The 17,326-nt window shown below is 40.9% G+C and overlaps 1 protein-coding gene across 2 annotated transcripts in view; it reads left to right on the top strand.

The window, feature by feature from the left end:
- Window positions 1-6,781: 6,781 nt before the first annotated feature.
- KIF5B (kinesin family member 5B) overlaps window positions 6,782-17,326 on the top strand; it is a 33,819-nt gene continuing 23,274 nt past the window's right edge. Inside the window, exons 1-5 of one of the 2 annotated variants that reach the window (XM_031503806.2) lie at window positions 6,782-7,120; window positions 14,354-14,441; window positions 16,004-16,077; window positions 16,518-16,622; window positions 17,030-17,078. In XM_031503806.2, coding sequence (XP_031359666.1) covers window positions 6,995-7,120; window positions 14,354-14,441; window positions 16,004-16,077; window positions 16,518-16,622; window positions 17,030-17,078 — 442 coding nt within the window. In that variant the 5' untranslated portion in view covers window positions 6,782-6,994. The remainder of the gene's footprint in view (window positions 7,121-14,353; window positions 14,442-16,003; window positions 16,078-16,517; window positions 16,623-17,029; window positions 17,079-17,326) is intronic. The other variant, XM_021542972.2, reaches the window with a different exon arrangement.

Genomic DNA, 17,326 nt, shown 5'->3' with positions numbered 1-17,326 from the left:
GATGTTCATAGCCACCAGTGATTTGAAATCAGGTTATAGTGAGACCACCTTTCCTGTCAATACCAGATCTTTACAGGTGGATCAGCCAAGAGCAATTTTATACTCTTTTGAACCCTTCAGATGTTAATTTTACAAAGCTTGTTCAATGCATAATTTCTTTGTCTTCAAGAACTTGGAAATTTCTCTCTATTTCTATATATTGCTATATTATAGTACTGGCATGAATTTTGTTCTGCAGCACCCCAGCCAGCTCTTTTCTGGAGTACCTCAATAAACCACACAGACACTCTCATGATCACACTTTGCCCCTGCCCCTCCCACTAACAAAGCCCGTGGCAGCTATAGGATGGTGTCACTCTGAGCGTGCCAAGCTTCATGTGCTCGTTCCATGTGTCTTTGCTCACGGTAGAAAATGAGGGATCATAAATCCCATTCCTGATGCTGAAAGAGCTCTTGCAGAAATCACAGGTTTTTGCATGGTTCTTCTGTGTTCCCAAACTTCTGGTTTCTGCTTTGCCTCTTGTACCCCAACTACTTTTCTTGTTTCCTTCTGTAAATTCAAAACAGTCCCGCTCCTTGCCTTCAGCTCTGGCTCTCAGATCAAACAGACTGAAAAAGCAAAGGCTGCTAAACCCCCTTGCCAAAACACGGAGCAAGATCATTTGTTCACTGATTCACACACAAGAACAGACAGCAGTGGGCATGAGCTGGGACATTTTAATTTCAATAAAAGATTCTGAAGGACTCTAAAAAATATGTTCATATTATGTTTTTCCTAAGTGTCAGCTTTGGTGTTTTGACAATCAAAATCGGAGCCCTACAAAAGTCTCCCCACCAGATTTCAGTCTTTAGGTTCTCTTTTATAATTCCCACATTAAAGGATTCTACATTTTCCTTTTGCAACAATGTAAAACAATTTCTAAATTAATTTAAAAAAAAATAAATTATCAATTTTTGCACAACTATAAAAAACTATAGCTTCAGGCAGGCACCCAGAAAGCTAAGATTCAGTGGTCCGTTTAGTAAGGGTTATAAACAATGAAAGCAACTAAGAATAGAGATTTATGATAGGATGTTCTACACAACATATGCTGAATGCTTTTAATGGTTAAGAATATAAACAAGGTCCACAAGTGTGTTTCTTCTTCAAAGAGAATTGGAGTTAATGCTTTAGGTAGTGAGCAGACAGAAATTTTTGCATTAATTTGCACAAATTAGCTGAAATAAACATCTAAAATGTGACATTATTCCCAGAGTTTTCTTTTACTTTTAATTAGTCTATCGCTATCAGAATATTAAATATGATCTTGCTGATTAGGAACAAATTAGAGGGTTTTCGGGTTTTATGCATTTCCAGCTAAAAAGTGGAATAAAACTGATTTTTTAAATTAATTACATTTTTCCCAAGAAGAAGTTACCACATATCAGCAGGAACACTCTCAACATATTTCACACTAGCTCACCTAAAATCCATAACTTGATTTAGACAGGAGATCCATTCCATATCGTATTATTTGCTGGAATGAAAAAAAGCTTTTTTGCAACCAGATAAGAGCTTAAAATGATCTAGTTGGACTCCAACAGTTTCTAAGGCCATTGAACTTCATTCACCAACCTTCTAATCTCAATAAACCAGTTAGTGAATTTCTCAAGCTGAGCTGACCAGACACATTCTCTTGGTAAAGAGACTTAAAATATATTTATATTATTTAAGATATATTTGCACAAGCTGCTTGAGCCATAACACTTTGTTCATTTTAATTACACAGTTTCAGTGTCAGGTGATGTTGCTAGACTTCATAAGTCATCTTAATAACCTTTATTTACAGAGTGTGCTGCAAACAACCAAGAATTTTGTTTGAGGTACACTGTATCTGGCAGATTAATCTCTCTTTTGTCCTGCAAATCCACTTGCAAATTTGGAAGAAATTTGACCCAAAATGCACCTCAAATTCTCAGAAGTAATGTAATATATTTTCCCAGCACACTGCAAATTAAAATGAGAAGAGTACTTGTGTTTGCATAAAGCACTCTGAATGTCAGCAAGTGCTGTCAACCGATGAATCTCAGAATTTAATCCTTTAAAGGGGCATGAGGAAGCAGCTTTAATTTGCTTCTCCACAAACACCCGGTTTAAAGATTTATTCAAATATGTAATGTTCTTTTAAAACCAAATCAAGATCACTTTTGCTCTGCTAGAACAATTTCGATGGTTAATTACATAATTATCCCGATATAGCTTCCCTGTAAGGCTTAGGTTTGCCAATTTGCTTTGCTTTGCAGGTTTTTATTGCTGGGAAAGACTGAAGATCTGAAAGAGCCATAAGTCATAAAAGAATTTGCAGAGGTTTATTGCACAGTTCATAAATGGAAAGAAACATGGTTAGTGAACTAACAACACAAATTCCTCACATAAATTGCTTTAATAAAACATGTTAGTCTTTACTAAGAAATTTTACTAAACTTATTGTCAGCTACAACTGAGATATAGATTTTTTTTCTCATTATATTACTTTTAAAGATAGTCTCTTATCCTAAGTGTCAAAAAATGTATGCTATAGACATTACATAACAACATAGAAGACAGCAAATATATTCTTAATTGGCAAAGAAAGTGCATTCTGTTATTACCACAAAATGGGAAACTTTCCAGGATGCTTGGTCTCTGCCATGTTCTCAGGAGACCACATCTTTAAACACAAGTCCTCAAGGCTGCTCTTCTGACACATCTTGGCGCCAGTAGAGATAACACAGTGCCCTCTTTGAGCACACGGCTTTGTTGTGTCAGCCTTTAAGTAGGTCATGCCAAGGAGCAGTTGCTATTTTGAACAGATCAGAGAAGAGAAACTTCATGGCAGTCCCTGACAGGGATCTGAGAGCACACGAGTGGTTCAGCAGAGCACCTTCACCAAGAGCTCCCACAGCTGGGATGGGACACCATCAGCCTCTTCTCCTATGGGCTCACACAGGACAGCTTCAGAGTGGCCAGTTCCTACTACAGAGTTCACACATGCTGACATCTTTTGTTTCAACATAGTTAAAACGAATCATTATCTACTCATGTGTCTGTGTTGTCCTTGTGGAATGTCTGCTCTGTCAAACATTCAACAGGTAGGTAAGCAAGGCCAAGCACCTATTTTCTTGACAATCATGTAATCACGAGGTTTCTTTTTTGACTGAGATGTTCTAACATCGGGCACTACATGTCAGTAAATGCAGATAAAGGTACATTCCTTCTGCTTACGGATAACAAGAACTAGAAGTTTCTTCAATACATTAGGGGAAATGATATTCAGCAGGTGAAATGTACTTCTGTGAGTAATAATCACAAAGTTGTTTATTATGCAGCTAATATTGCTTTTTCCTGATGTACAGAAGTAAATTAATTTAAAAAGTAGTAAATATTCAGGTTCCTTTCATAAAAATAATAACCTTCTGTCACAGGAAATCTTTGATGATTCAAATCCTACAGCTGCATAAGAATATTGCTAGCCATAAGCTTGTGAATAATCCCAGAAATAGATGAGATAGAAGCATTAATACATCTTGCTGCTTGAGATACAATGTAATAATATCTAACATAGCAACCAACTAAAACAGGTTTTCTGACATGTAAAACCTAGTAACAATTATGTTTAAAGCATTTTATTGAAATCTGTAGACAGATGTCTGTGTATATCTCATATGCTAGATGTTGTGGACTAGCACTGCACCTTCTACAGACTGAGCTTATATCTTGCTTTTTCCAGACAACTATTTCCACATGTGCTCATAGGTGTGGACACATCATTGTTGCTGCCCTGAATAAGACAGCACAGTCCCGCTGCATTTTTAATCACAGTGGAAAAATAAACTTGTTACAACATGAACTCAGTTTAGAAGACATAGCTTACCTCATAAGATAAACTAAGCACAGAAATATTTTTTGCATTACTCTGTGAAAAGAACCTATAAGTGCAACTAGATTATTAGGTTATTTTTCTGTCATGTGGAGCAGTTTTGAAGTGTTTGCCTTGCACACCTATCCTAAGTAAAAACACATCACTAAAATCCCTAAACTGAACATCACTAAAATCCCTAAACTGAGAAGTCTTAAAAATGGGGGATGGCTGATTACAGATGGTCCCTGTTAAAATTTACAGTAGTTTCTCCTTTTTTATAATGAAAAATGAGTATTTTTAAGTACACTTAAAACTGCTCTTCTGAGTAATTCTGGCTTACTAAAATACACTAACTTAAGAGAAAGGCTCCCTATTCTTTTTCCATTTTTAAAAATTAACTTCAAGGCTATTTGAAAAATTACCAGTACAAATTATGATTTCTGTCAAGAAACTGGCTGAACTCAGCCAAGCTGTGAGTTTGTACTCTGTTCCAATCTGAAAGTTCATGCTTGGATGAAAGAGGCACAGTTGTAAAAGTGTGAGATTTTTGGGGCTCTCTGTTAGAATTGTTTACCTGATGCTTTTGTCTAGATACAGTCCCTAAGTTTTGGTCAACTACATTTAGAGCCCCTATAATAAATATGTAAACAAAACTTGCAATAAATTAAGCTTAAAAAAATTCCTGTCCAGATTTTCTTTTTTTTTTTCATTTGGGGTGAAAAAGTGGTGAGAGTCTCCATCCTGGGGGCGACATAATGAGCTGTGAGCTGTGTGTGTTCTGATCCCACTCGCTGGGTTCCTGCTCCAGGATGCACACAGGCAACGAAGCTCATGGGCACACTGGCATCTGTGAACACCTCATGGGTGGGAATTTTCTCTCTTTTAGCTAAAAGAGGAAAAGAAATGTAAACAAACAAACTAAAAAACCCCAAATATCATAGGTTCCTATCTCAACCACCTGCTTTAAGCCTTTACCTCACACTCAGCCCCTAAGGTTTATCACACATACACTGCTGTCCCCAGCAGTGCCATGCCCTGCTGGGGTATGTCTGACCTGTCCAACACCAGCTGCCAGCGGAGCTGAGGTGGCAATGCAGATCGGTGTCTGACATGGCCATGTCACCTGTCCAACACCAGCCACCAGCGGAGCTGACGGAGCTGAGGTGGCAATGCAGATCGGTGTCCGACATGGCCATGTCACCTGTCTGACACCAGCTGCCAGCAGAGCTGAGGTGGCAATGCAGATCAGTGTCCGACATGGCCATGTCACCTGTCCGACACCAGCTGCCAGCGGAGCTGAGGTGGCAATGCAGATCAGTGTCCGACATGGCCATGTCACCTGTCCGACACCAGCTGCCAGCAGAGCTGAGGTGGCAGCACAGATTGGTGTCCAGCATGGCCATGTCACCTGTCCGACACCAGCCGCCAGCGGAGCTGAGGTGGCAATGCAGATCAGTGTCCGACATGGCCATGTCACCTGTCCGACACCAGCTGCCAGCAGAGCTGAGGTGGCAATGCAGATCAGTGTCCGACATGGCCATGTCACCTGTCCGACACCAGCTGCCAGCAGAGCTGAGGTGGCAATGCGGATCTGTGCCCCACATGGCCATGTCACCTGTCCGACACCAGCCACCAGCGGAGCTGAGGTGGCAATGCGGATCTGTGCCCCACATGGCCATGTCACCTGTCCGACACCAGCTGCCAGCGGAGCTGAGGTGGCAATGCGGATCTGTGCCCCACATGGCCATGTCACCTGTCCAACACCAGCCACCAGCGAAGCTGAGGTGGCAATGCAGATCAGTGTCCGACATGGCCATGTCACCTGTCCGACACCAGCTGCCAGCGGAGCTGAGGTGGCAATGCGGATCTGTGCCCCACATGGCCATGTCACCTGTCCGACACCAGCCACCAGCGGAGCTGAGGTGGCAATGCGGATCTGTGCCCCACATGGCCATGTCACCTGTCTGACACCAGCTGCCAGCGGAGCTGAGGTGGCAGTGCAGATCGGTGCCCGACATGGCCATGTCACCTGTCTGACACCAGCTGCCAGCGGAGCTGAGGTGGCAGTGCAGATCGGTGCCCGACACTCCTCACTAGGGCGGCAGCGGCCTCATCCCTGCAGCCCTCTGCCCATCACCTGCCTGAGGGAGCTGGGGGTGATTAGCCTTCAGAAAAGGAGGCTCAGGCGTGATGTTTTTGCTCTCTAAAACTGCCTGAAAGGAGGCTGCAGCCAGGTGGGGGTCAGCCTCTTTTCCCAGGCAACCAGCAACAGGGCCACAGGACTTAGCCTTAAGATGGCCCAAGGGAGGTTCAGGTTACACAAAAATAATTGTTAGACATTTGAATGGGCTGCTCAAGGAGGCTGTGGTGGCTGTCCCTGGATGTATTTAAGACTGGATGTGGCATTTAGTTGATATACATTGTACTGGATGACCTCAGGGCTTTTCCAGCCTGATTCTGTGTGGATGATGCCAGGCTGTGCAGGAACGTGGAGGAGTCACCATTCCTGGAGGAGTTTAAGAGGCATCTGGACTGGCGCTGGGTGATATGGTTTGGTGCTTTAGGGGCCACAGGTAGTGCTGTGTTGACAGTTGGACTTGATGACCTTAAGTGTCTCTTCCAACCTTGATGGTTCCATGATTCCATGATTCTATAATTCTATGATCCGATGAGTTTACGGCCCCATGACCCCAGCGGCACCGCGACTCCAGGCGCTGCCATGGCGCCCCGCCCGCCTGAGGCAACCCCGCCCCTGCCCGCGCCCTCGGCGGCCCCGCGGGCACCGCCCCGCCCGGGGGCGGAGCCGCGCCTGCGCACAGGGCGGGGCTGGGGCGGGGCTGGTGCTGCGGTGGGTGACGTCACCGCCCGCCCCTCCGGCGGGGCGGGGCGGGAGCCGCGGCCGCAGCCGCCATGGCCGGTGCCATGTTGGGGAGGAAGTGAGAGCGGGAGGCGGCGGCGGCGGCCAGGAAGGAGCCCTTCCCTTTTCCCTCCTGCCGGGGCGGGCGCGGCTTTCCCGGCCACGGCGGCTTGCGAGACCCCCCCGGTGCGGGCGGTGCGGCGGCGGCAGCTGGCGGCGGCGGAGCTGAGCGCCCCGGAGGCGGCGGCGGCCTAAGATGGCGGACCCGGCGGAGTGTAACATCAAAGTGATGTGTCGCTTCAGGCCCCTCAACGAGTCCGAAGTGGCCCGAGGCGACAAGTACATCGCTAAGTTCCAGGGCGAGGACACCGTCGTCATCGCGGTGAGGGCCCGCCCGGGCGGGAGAGGCGGGAAGCGCCGGGGGAGGGAGGGAGGGAGGGAGGGGGCGGCCGGGGTCGGCGGGGTCACGCCGCGGGGATGGGCGCGCTGTGGGGCGGGAGGGCTCGGAGCGCCCGCGGGCGGGGACCCTCGGGGCGGGGAGCGGCCTCCTTGGAGACCGAGGCGAAGGGGAAAGGGGGCAGGGACGGCTGCGGGCGGGGTGAGCCGGTCCGGGTATGGGGGGCGGTGGGGCAGGTCGGGAGACCTTTGACAAAGGCGCAAGTGCCGAGGTGCGGAGTGAGGGCGAGTCCCGCAGTGTCCGCCGGCCGGGCGCTGCCCGGGCCGGCCGGCCGTGCTGTGAGATGCTAAATGCACGCGTGGGGGCTGCCGCCCGATCGCTGTCTGCGGAGAGTTTGGGCAAGAAATGCGGAACGGCAGTGCAGGCTCCAGAGCTGTACATCGGTCTTCAGCTGATAGCTTCTTTTTTGTTGTTGTTAAATCAGAATAAACAGACCATTTGCCTTACTGCATGTTCCTAAGTGTATTTTAAGTGGAGTCTCCTTGCAAGGTCTCCTGTTAAAAACATTATGGATGTTGTAGGGGAAAAGATAATCCTTTCCTTTTTCTCCAGTGAATCATAGCTAGCTACAAAGTGGAGCTAGAATATAAAAATAAAGTGCAGTTGTTTGTTGCCTGGTTTGGTTGATGTTGTACAAACACACTTTAGCCCCAATGTTTGTTTTGTTTTTGTTAACTTTTAATTTGTGTTTTCGTGTAAATATATTTCATGAGAAACTGCTGATTCTTGCTGAAAGTAACTTAGAGACCAGTTATCTGTCTAAAAATTTTAGGGGTTTATGTTTTGTTTTTTGAGGCTACCAATAATAGCTTTTTTTGCACAGTATCTGAAGCTGCAGGAAGCAATAGAGGCAATTTAATAAAATACTTTTTTTGTAATAGGATTTACTAAATACTAGTGCTTTAGTCTGATAATATTCAGCTGAATTTGCCAATAAAATATGGAATTCCATGAGTCTGGAGTGACAAGAACAATAGCATTCTTGTGAAATGAGGTAATTTGGGTTTATTTCAGCTGGCAACTTACTATCTTGGAGTACATCACTTCTTCCTGAGGTTGTACAGGTAAACTCAGAGGAAGGAAGCAATCCTGGAAAATGGAAAATATAACTTGAGTGAATAATCTCACTTTCATCAGTAAATACCCATTCATTGTGACACTGCATAGTCTGTTTATAATCCACAGTTCATTGTAGAAACCCTAATGTGTTCTAACTTAAAAATAAATTTTCTTCAGTAGCCCTCGTATAAATGAAAGCTTATATTTCTAAAATATTCTTTAGGTGCATTTTTAAAATATCTAAAATGTAGAGGTAAATAAATATCTGAATATCTAAAATGTGCAGAGGTAGTTCTGTATCTGAGTAGAACAATTTGACATTATGTTCCTGAGGGATCAGGTGGGCTTTCTGTTCAGAATTGATGTTTAGTGTTGCCAGCTGTACCTTGGTGATTTCACCTTGGAAAAAATCACAACAGATTTCCTAGTTGTCCTGGATCCAGGACTTGCCATGTCTAACTTGGGGGAAGATGCCCCCAAAATTATTAAATGGGGTAGCAGTGACAGTATTTGTGTCTTGTTTCACAAAATTTGAATAAAGGTTTGATAATCTCTGATTTTGTATTTGTATAATGATGGCTATAGGACAAGATTGATATACTCAAAATTTTGACTTGAATCTCTAAAACTGTTGACAATAACTTGTGTTTGGTGCTTTTGTTTTCAATAGCTTGAGTGAGTTTTTACAAATTTAGAGAGCCTCTAACCTGGGCCTGTAGTCAGGCACCACTTCTTTCTGTGTGTTGCAGAATTGCCCAAGGGAGGATAACAGAAGCAGTGCTCCTGAAACAGTGTCTGAAAGGCTTCCTCCATAAGCTGTGTGTGTGGTTACCTCAGCTCTTTGGTTTCTGCCCTTGTTGCTGCCTGTTGAGCAGTAATTGAGCCACTTTTGGTTTTTTATAGCTGCTTCCCTCAGCTGCCTGAAGGACTTGCACCTCCCGTGGGTGCCTGGCTCGGGGCTGGAGCAGTGGAGGCTGCCTTAATAATCCTGGGAGTTGCCTGTGATGGTCGATGGGAGGGGAAGACTGGGAGGCAGCAGAGCTGATCCCAGGCTGCAGGTTTGACTCCTCTGGAGGAGGGTGGGGAGGAAAATCAGTGACTATAGCCAAACCCTCCTCCTTCCTTGATTCCCCTGTCATCTCTGAGCTAGCTGTCTTCCCTTCTTTTCCTAGCTCCTGCAAAATTAATGTCATCTTTGTCTTTCTGGACAAGTGAGTCATTTTGATCTGTGTTAGATAAAATAAAAGTTTTAACTGTAGCTAGTGTGTAACAGCAGTTTTAGGGGACATAATGGTGTTGGTCTGCTTTAAAGAGCAGATTCTGAAACACAGTATTTTCTTTCCACAGGATGAAACTTTTTAACTAGTAAAGGGCTTTTAATTTTTTAATTGCAGGTGACTTCTTTCTATCTCAATAGTATATTAATTATTTTTTCCTAATGGCTTCTTCTGTTAATTAAATACAAGGATTTTGTTAAAACAGATTACTCATTATATGACTTTTATGTTAAACATTAGAAATGTACCTGTATGTGAAAATTGATAGCAATTTGCTAGTGGATTTCAGGCTTTTGAGTAAGATACAACAAGGAGGAAGAGCAGTTTAATATGGGATTATGTCCTTTGTTTTATCAAACATAAAGCTGCTTGCAACTGAGTAGCTTTAGAATTCTGCATAATGTATCTGAACATCTTTAAATAACTTTCTATATCTAGTCTTGTTAATCTTAAAACTACCCAAAAGATACATTACTGAATACAGTGACACTCTGGGGTTTGGAACTGAAGCCTGAACCAAAAGCAGCACTCCCCAGTGGCTGCAGTGATGAGGCCTTGTGGATGTGCACAGAAATGGGTAGTGTGCCATTGTTGTCCAAAAGGATTTTGGTAATGATAATTGTCCGTTCCTCATTTGTATGGCTTTCAGGAAAGAATCATGCCTACTTATCTATTTTCATATTTAAGATGTACCTCTGTAATCCTGGGAAGAGCTTGAGACATTTGGCTTTCTTTTTTCATTGTCTTTTAAACTAGTGTTGGATTGTAAATGACACAAGGCTAGGTTAGAAAGTTGTTAGAATCAGGTAATGAAAGTCACTTGGTACGACTGCAGCTTTTAGTAGTATGTTTTCCAAAAGAAAAATGCTGAAGACTGTACTGGACTGTATAAATTCAAGAAATTAATTACCTTATTTAAAGAAAGCAGTGTTTAATTAGAGGAAAAAAAGGCATCAGGTCTATAGTGGAACTTTAAATATGAATCAGGAATTGCAATCTGTAGCTGAAACAATACTATTCTTCCAATGTTTCTCTCTATTTCTTTTTCTTAATTTATTCCATTAAATGTTGAGTAACAAAGGTGCTTTTCAGGTGACAGTGGTGTGATGATTTAACAGGAATATTCCGATGTCCAGGAATCTGTAAAGGCAGAGCTTTTCTCCCTGGCTGCAGAGCCACTTGCGTAGAAACACCTTGCTCATATTTGCCTAAGTTTTCTGTCCTGAATTTCACTGAAATTCAGTGACTGTTTTTATAAACAGCAGTACTTGCTTTTCTCTTCAGAAGACACTTTCTACTAAAGAAAAATTTTGGCTGAAACTTTTATTCAAAAAATATTCTGTTTCTGTTCTGGAAATTGAGTTTCTAGTCACAGTGTTAAATCACATGTTTTAGTCATTCTAGAGCAATAAATAACTGCTGAAAGAGTTAATACTTGAGTTGCAGTATTTCCACAGAAATAAGAAAAAGAGGATAAAAAGCTGAGATTCACTGACTGTTCTGTATCAGCTGCACTTTTGTATGCATGAGGCTAATGCAAGAAGAAAATCCTCTTTCTTTATCCTAAAATTAAAATACTCATTAGTAATTGTGCCTTTTCACCCCTTGACAGTGTTAGACTTGATTAGGTGTGTCAAAGCATCAATACCTTAGCTTAGTAATAGGAAGAAGTGAGTCAGGTATCTGACATAATACTTTCCAGAAATTATTCCATTTTCAATAAATCTTGTAACACATTTTGTGCTGATGGGAAGAACATTCTTTAATATAGATGGAGATCTTAAAGGCAAAGTAAGCCCATTATGTACTACTTTAACCTTTCACCAAGAATAGGCTAAGCGTGGGTAGGTATTGTAGCACTATTTTATCTGTCCATTCTAGTAAAAAACATTAAAGAGCTTCTGCCTGTGTTCTGGTAGAAAAATATGCTACTGATTTTTCAAGTGAGTTTTTTACTAATGATTTAGCTTCAGATATCAGTGCATAAGAAGTAAGGTAAACTCAGGTGATCTTATGAAAAACCAAGTCTGTACTTTATGGAAAGTTGCAATAATAATAAGGGATTTTTAAAATTACATTTATGGAGATAACTTTTAGTATTTCTCAGACTTTTGATGTAAGTTTTCAGTGTAGTTGTGACTGCAGATTTTTCTGTAGTCTTCATTGGATATGTTGACAAAAACCTTTTCCACATAAGTTCACGTGTACTCTAAATTTTGTATAATTTAGATTGGCTGAGCATCCTATTATATAGTGGGTAACTAGTCTTTAAGTTAGCTATGGAACTGTACTTCAGCATCATCCCTTTATTAAGACTCAGTTTAACTACTGCTAAATCATGTTGGCAGCTGCACCTTTCTGAAGGCTGTGAGGGCACTTGGAAAGTTTTGCTGTGAGACCACGTCCCTTCAAGTGCAAGGCAACTGCAGGAGCTGCAGTTGTCTTGTGGTTGACTACAGACAAAAGAAATGCTGGGCAAGGAACTAAAAGAGCCTGAGAGAGGAAGTTAAAAGTGCTGCTTGTTTGCTTGCTATTTTATGTCTCACTTATAAGGCCATGTGTATTAAATTTCTAACAGAATTTGAGCACCGGTTTCTGAAAATTTCAGGAGTGTGTCAAAGCAGCCTCATACTGTGTTGGTGACACTGCTACTACCCTGTTAGGGACACCACACAGTAGTGCTTGGGCCCTTTGTGTCTTCGGCTCATTGTTAGATCTGATTGTTTACTGCTTGGGGAAGAAAAGGCATCTGGTGCAGAAAAAATATCTGACACTTTAATCTTTCTTGATTAATCTCTTAAAGGTAATGAGGAGACTTTCTGGGCATGGTAATCCGTATAATACTGTTTTAGCTTTGTTTACTGCAGAAAGTAGACTGTGAAGAGAAGTGATAAGACATAGTATAGTGTATGTCAAAGATGTGAAACCATACTGAGTGGGAGTAATTTGCATTCTTAAAACATAATTATCTTGCAACCTGCTTGTCTAAACTTACTTGATTAGATACTGACTCAGTGATGATGAAGCAGGGACATGCCACTAATAGGGATTTTCACAGGTGTGATAAAAAATGAGGATGTGTGAGGAAATACTCCACTTTCCACATGCAAAGGATGAAGAATTGACAAGTGACAACAGGACCCCTTGTGAGGATTCTCTTGGCCAAAATTATTAAGTTTTGTATATTGGCAGCAATTGTTAACTTGAGGGAAATTGAAATTGGTCATGTGCTTCACAGCTTTCACCATATAAATAATCAAGATCAATTAAAGGCAAAACTGCCCAAGTGAAGGCCTTGCAGCTTAATTTTCTATTCCACAATGGAATTATTTCAGTGCATATAAATATGCACTAGAGTACGAAACAGAGCTGATTAATGTTTTGTGGTGTAACTGACTTGCAGTGTGTAGTGTAGTTGATTGATATCTGTGAAATTGGAGACTTTTTGAAACTACAACTGCTACTGAGAAAGATGGTGTCATCTTTTCTACAGGATCTTCCTTTTTTGTGTAATGTGTTCTCAGTCTTCATTTTCTTACCTCAAGGGGTACTTGTTAGTTGGCTCCCTCCTGGTGTATCTAATGGCCTCAATTCTACCTGTAGAGCATAGGGATTTGAGGTGTCTTTGGAGCTGAAGTGAGTAATGGAGAAGGGTGGTGTTTTCCCTGCTGTGAAACAAGTGTTCTGACAAACTTCAGCCCCTTAGGGACAGCTTCTGCCTACCGAGTCTTGTGGTTTCTTAAACATATTTATTCAGTGAACACTGTAATTACTTTTCCAAGAGACTGCTCATCCACCTGATTTCAAGGCCTCAGATAAATGTGTTTAGTCTGAAAAAACTTTGTTTCATACGGTGCCAGATATTATTAAAAGACAAATGGAAGGCCAGGCTAGGGAAGGCAGATGGGTGTGGGTAAAAGATGGAAGCCATACTTGTTCCTTTGCTGGAAGGGCAATTCCAGAATATCCTTGTGAGAGGATGATAATAAATTAAATTTAGGCAGAATGGAACACTTAACAGTTGCAGGGAGTTTAACAGTGTTAACTGACCTAGGTTTTTGTAAACTTTGTCCATCTGCTTGGCTACCTACAAAATCAAGCTCTGAAAGTGCTACAAAAATTGAGCTTTGTAAGATGAGTGTAATGATTTATAGCCTAATGGATTGTCAGCTGCTTAGAACTGTTGGGTTAGAGCTTCTTAGAACTCTGAAACAAAGCAATATCCAGCATTCCTCTCAAAATTTTGTCAGATCTTCCTCATGTAGTCTTTTCCAAAATGAGTCTTGTGAAAGGTTTGCTTCCCCAGTATCGCCTTTTCCTCTGCTTGGGGAACTTTATTTTAAGTATATCTTATATGGCGCAATAGTTTATGTTGAATGTTTCTTTTTGGTTTGATTGTTTTCAAGAAATACTACCAAGACAGATACTTTGTCATGGAGTATGTTTTTAATAATTTGAGTTTGCCAGAGTAAACCTACTACCAAGGAAGGTGAGAAATAAGGGGTTCTCAGATGTACAGACCAGGCAGTGGCTTACTTTGTAAATCAAGTGACTTGAGGTCATGTGGCAGAGTAGTTTTGCAGAACTATGTAGATAATACTTTGAAACCAAATATATTTAATTCAAGGCCTTCCTTGTAAGTAAGCGTGTGAAGATTTAGGCAGCACTATTTAAGCTGATTTCCGCACTACAGTCTTCAAGTGCTTAAAATAGAAGATTGGGCTGAGACAGTGTAGAGTACTTCTAAATTATTAACAAACACCTTCCAGTTCCACTTCCAGCATTTTTTGATAAGTATTTTGTTTTGTTTTTGTTTTTACAGTCCAAGCCGTATATATTTGACCGTGTATTCCAGTCGAACACATCACAAGAACAAGTATACAATGACTGTGCTAAGAAGATTGTCAAAGGTAAGGTGGAAGAGCAAATTTACCATAAGAAAATCTCATATTCGTATGGATTTCAGTGTTGGAAACGAATACTTCTATTCCTGCCTTTTATCTTTGGAATGTGTGATAAGTGCCAACATGATTGTAGCACCATACAGTCATCCTGTAGTTGAGCTAATAAATTATGTCAGTGCTTAACCTGCTGTTTCATTTGATTGCAACATTTGATAACATTTACCTGTTATGTTTTAGGGTTTTTTTACAGTTCTCTGCAATGATAATTTAAAACAATTTGTCAGAAATTAAACATAATGACTATTACTAATAAGTTTGAGATGTCATCTACTATCCACATGTCCCCCCAAATTTACTGGTGAGAAGCATGATACAGAAATTCATTTGGAGGAATGCAAGAGGAAATTAAAATTGTGAAATATAAGTTATTGCTGTGGATGCTAGGGTGTCCAATTTCTCCAAAACTGAATTCTCAGATTTGGCCTAGTACCTTCAGAAAATCAAGTCTTGTCACAAAGAAGGATATGCACAGTAAGTTTTTGTAGTAAACAACTAGCTAGTTCCCTGAAAATAAAATTGATTAATTTCTTGAGGACATCAGTAAGTTCTAATTGATGCGCTTTCAAAACAGCTATACAAAGCCTTGTCAGAAATCCCTGAAATACCAACTATTAATTAATACCAACAGAATATTGCGTAAGCATACTGTGTTTTTCATCATTAGAAAAGTAAATTGCTGTGGGAAGTTCATGCTGCTGCAAGTATTTAACCCTTTAATGAGTTAAACAATAATCAGGCTCAGATCAGAAAATTGAAAACTGAATTTAGCTAAGAATTGTAATACTGCCCCTCTTCTCCATGTAAGACTCTAAGCTCTGTGTGACATTTCTCAACTGTGCTGCATCAAGTGGCAAATGAGCTCTAGTGGCAAGACAAATGGATTTAAGAGTATGGTGGAGTGGCAAATACCTCCCCATTTGGAGTATCTCCTTGTGCTTGTTTTTGGAAAATAAAAGTTTGCTTGCAGGATGTAGTTCTAGAGTAACTTACACTTAAACAACCCAACCCACAAGCCCCTCCCCCCTTAATGTAAAACTTTGCTTGGTTCATTCATAATTTGAAATAAAAGCTTATGGCCTAAGAGTAAGATACTTGACACTTAGGGCATTACTCATTGTCATCACAACTGGACAATTAAACTTCCCTGAAGGCAGAAAATATGATGGAGTTCTCCTTTTTGGTTTCTTCTGAGATATCAAAGACCACCTCTTCAGCGTGGCAATTGTATCAATTTCCTTTTTTTCCTAAATGTGAAGTCTTGATTTCTCTGGTTGAAGAAACAGGTGCTTTAATCAGCCAACTTCTAAGACACTGTCAGTGATGGCAAAATGCATTAAAAGATATAGGGATGAACACCCTCCCTTCCCTTAACTCTAGCACAAGGTTCCCAAACATTGAGTGATTTAATTTGCTGGGCATTTTAGGACCTGCTTGCTTGCATTCTATTTAATTCAACTTATTTTTAGAAGAAGGAAATCAACACTAATGAAAATACTCTTTCCCTTTAGATGTGCTTGAGGGATACAATGGTACAATATTTGCTTATGGGCAAACATCATCTGGAAAGACACACACTATGGAAGTAAGAAATGTTAAAATATTTTTCTGTTTCTGTCACTGTCATGTCTTTTCATCATAATAGTCTTTGCTTTGTAGAAATAAAATGTCAGCTTGTTTTCTTCTTGCAACATTTTGATATCCCATTATTTTTTTTAGGACTGAGAACGGCAATTAGAGTGGGGTTTTTTCATGCTCAGTAACAGGATGAGAAACAGAGGAGTAATATCACTAGCATAGTTTCACTTGTAGTTTGGGAGAGTTCTGAGGCTGTTCTTTTAACTTTTGGGGAACTGTGGAACTTTTCACTTTGGGGGAACAGTGGGGCTCACTTCATGGAGTAAAAGCATCATACTCGTCAGCATTTTGTCTGTTAAACTGAACCAGATGTTTTGTGTTTGAATACTGTTTGTAGTGCTGGATTGAGTATGAATTTTTTGTTACATTCTATCTTTTTCTGTTAAGGGGAAGCTTCATGACCCAGATGGAATGGGCATTATTCCAAGAATAGTGCAAGATATTTTTAATTATATTTACTCCATGGATGAGAATCTTGAGTTTCATATTAAGGTAAACTTTTCTTCATTTTTACTTTAATTTGTATTCAAACTCAAAGGTATTCGGTGTTTCAATGGATATTCTATATCTGTTTAAAATATCTGTAACTTGGAAACCTGATAACTCGAGTTATTACTTAAGTAACTGATTTTTCCTAAAGAAGAATTATGTTAAAACTTTCATTTTGTTCTGGTAAACATTGATGGAAGCTATGCTGATAACCTGTGGCAGTGCTGATAGTGATTGAAACTTCTGATCAAAACAGTTTCTTCTTAAAGATGTGTTTTAATTCAGCCTTAAGAACTTGAGCTGGATGTAGTGTTGTGTGGGAGGTCATAGTAATCATACTGAATTCTCGTGATCAAGAAGCAAAGCATTTTTGCCTTCTGATGTATCTCTTTTCCTCTTCTTACTTCTAGGTATCATATTTTGAAATATACTTGGATAAAATAAGGGACCTTTTGGACGGTAAGACTTTTATTTGTATGAACTATAAAATAAGTTATTCTGGAGGGACATGAAAAACCCTTTATGTTACTTAGATATTCATTGTGCTAATAACTTTGCATGATAAAGGTACGTCATAATGGGAAAGCATGGAGGTCCTCTGTAAGATATTACTAAAGCTGCAGTGGTGGTGCTTTCTCACACATTAAGTTTTTGTCAGGTGCTGCTGAGAGGTACCATTTATGACTCGGGCATGCATTGTATTCAGT

This window comes from Lonchura striata, chromosome 1 (assembly GCF_046129695.1).
Source record: "Lonchura striata isolate bLonStr1 chromosome 1, bLonStr1.mat, whole genome shotgun sequence".
Classification (NCBI taxonomy): Eukaryota; Metazoa; Chordata; class Aves; order Passeriformes; family Estrildidae; genus Lonchura; species Lonchura striata.
The sequence above is the reverse complement of the archived record's forward strand: the minus strand, read 5'-3'. Positions and strand labels throughout refer to the sequence as shown.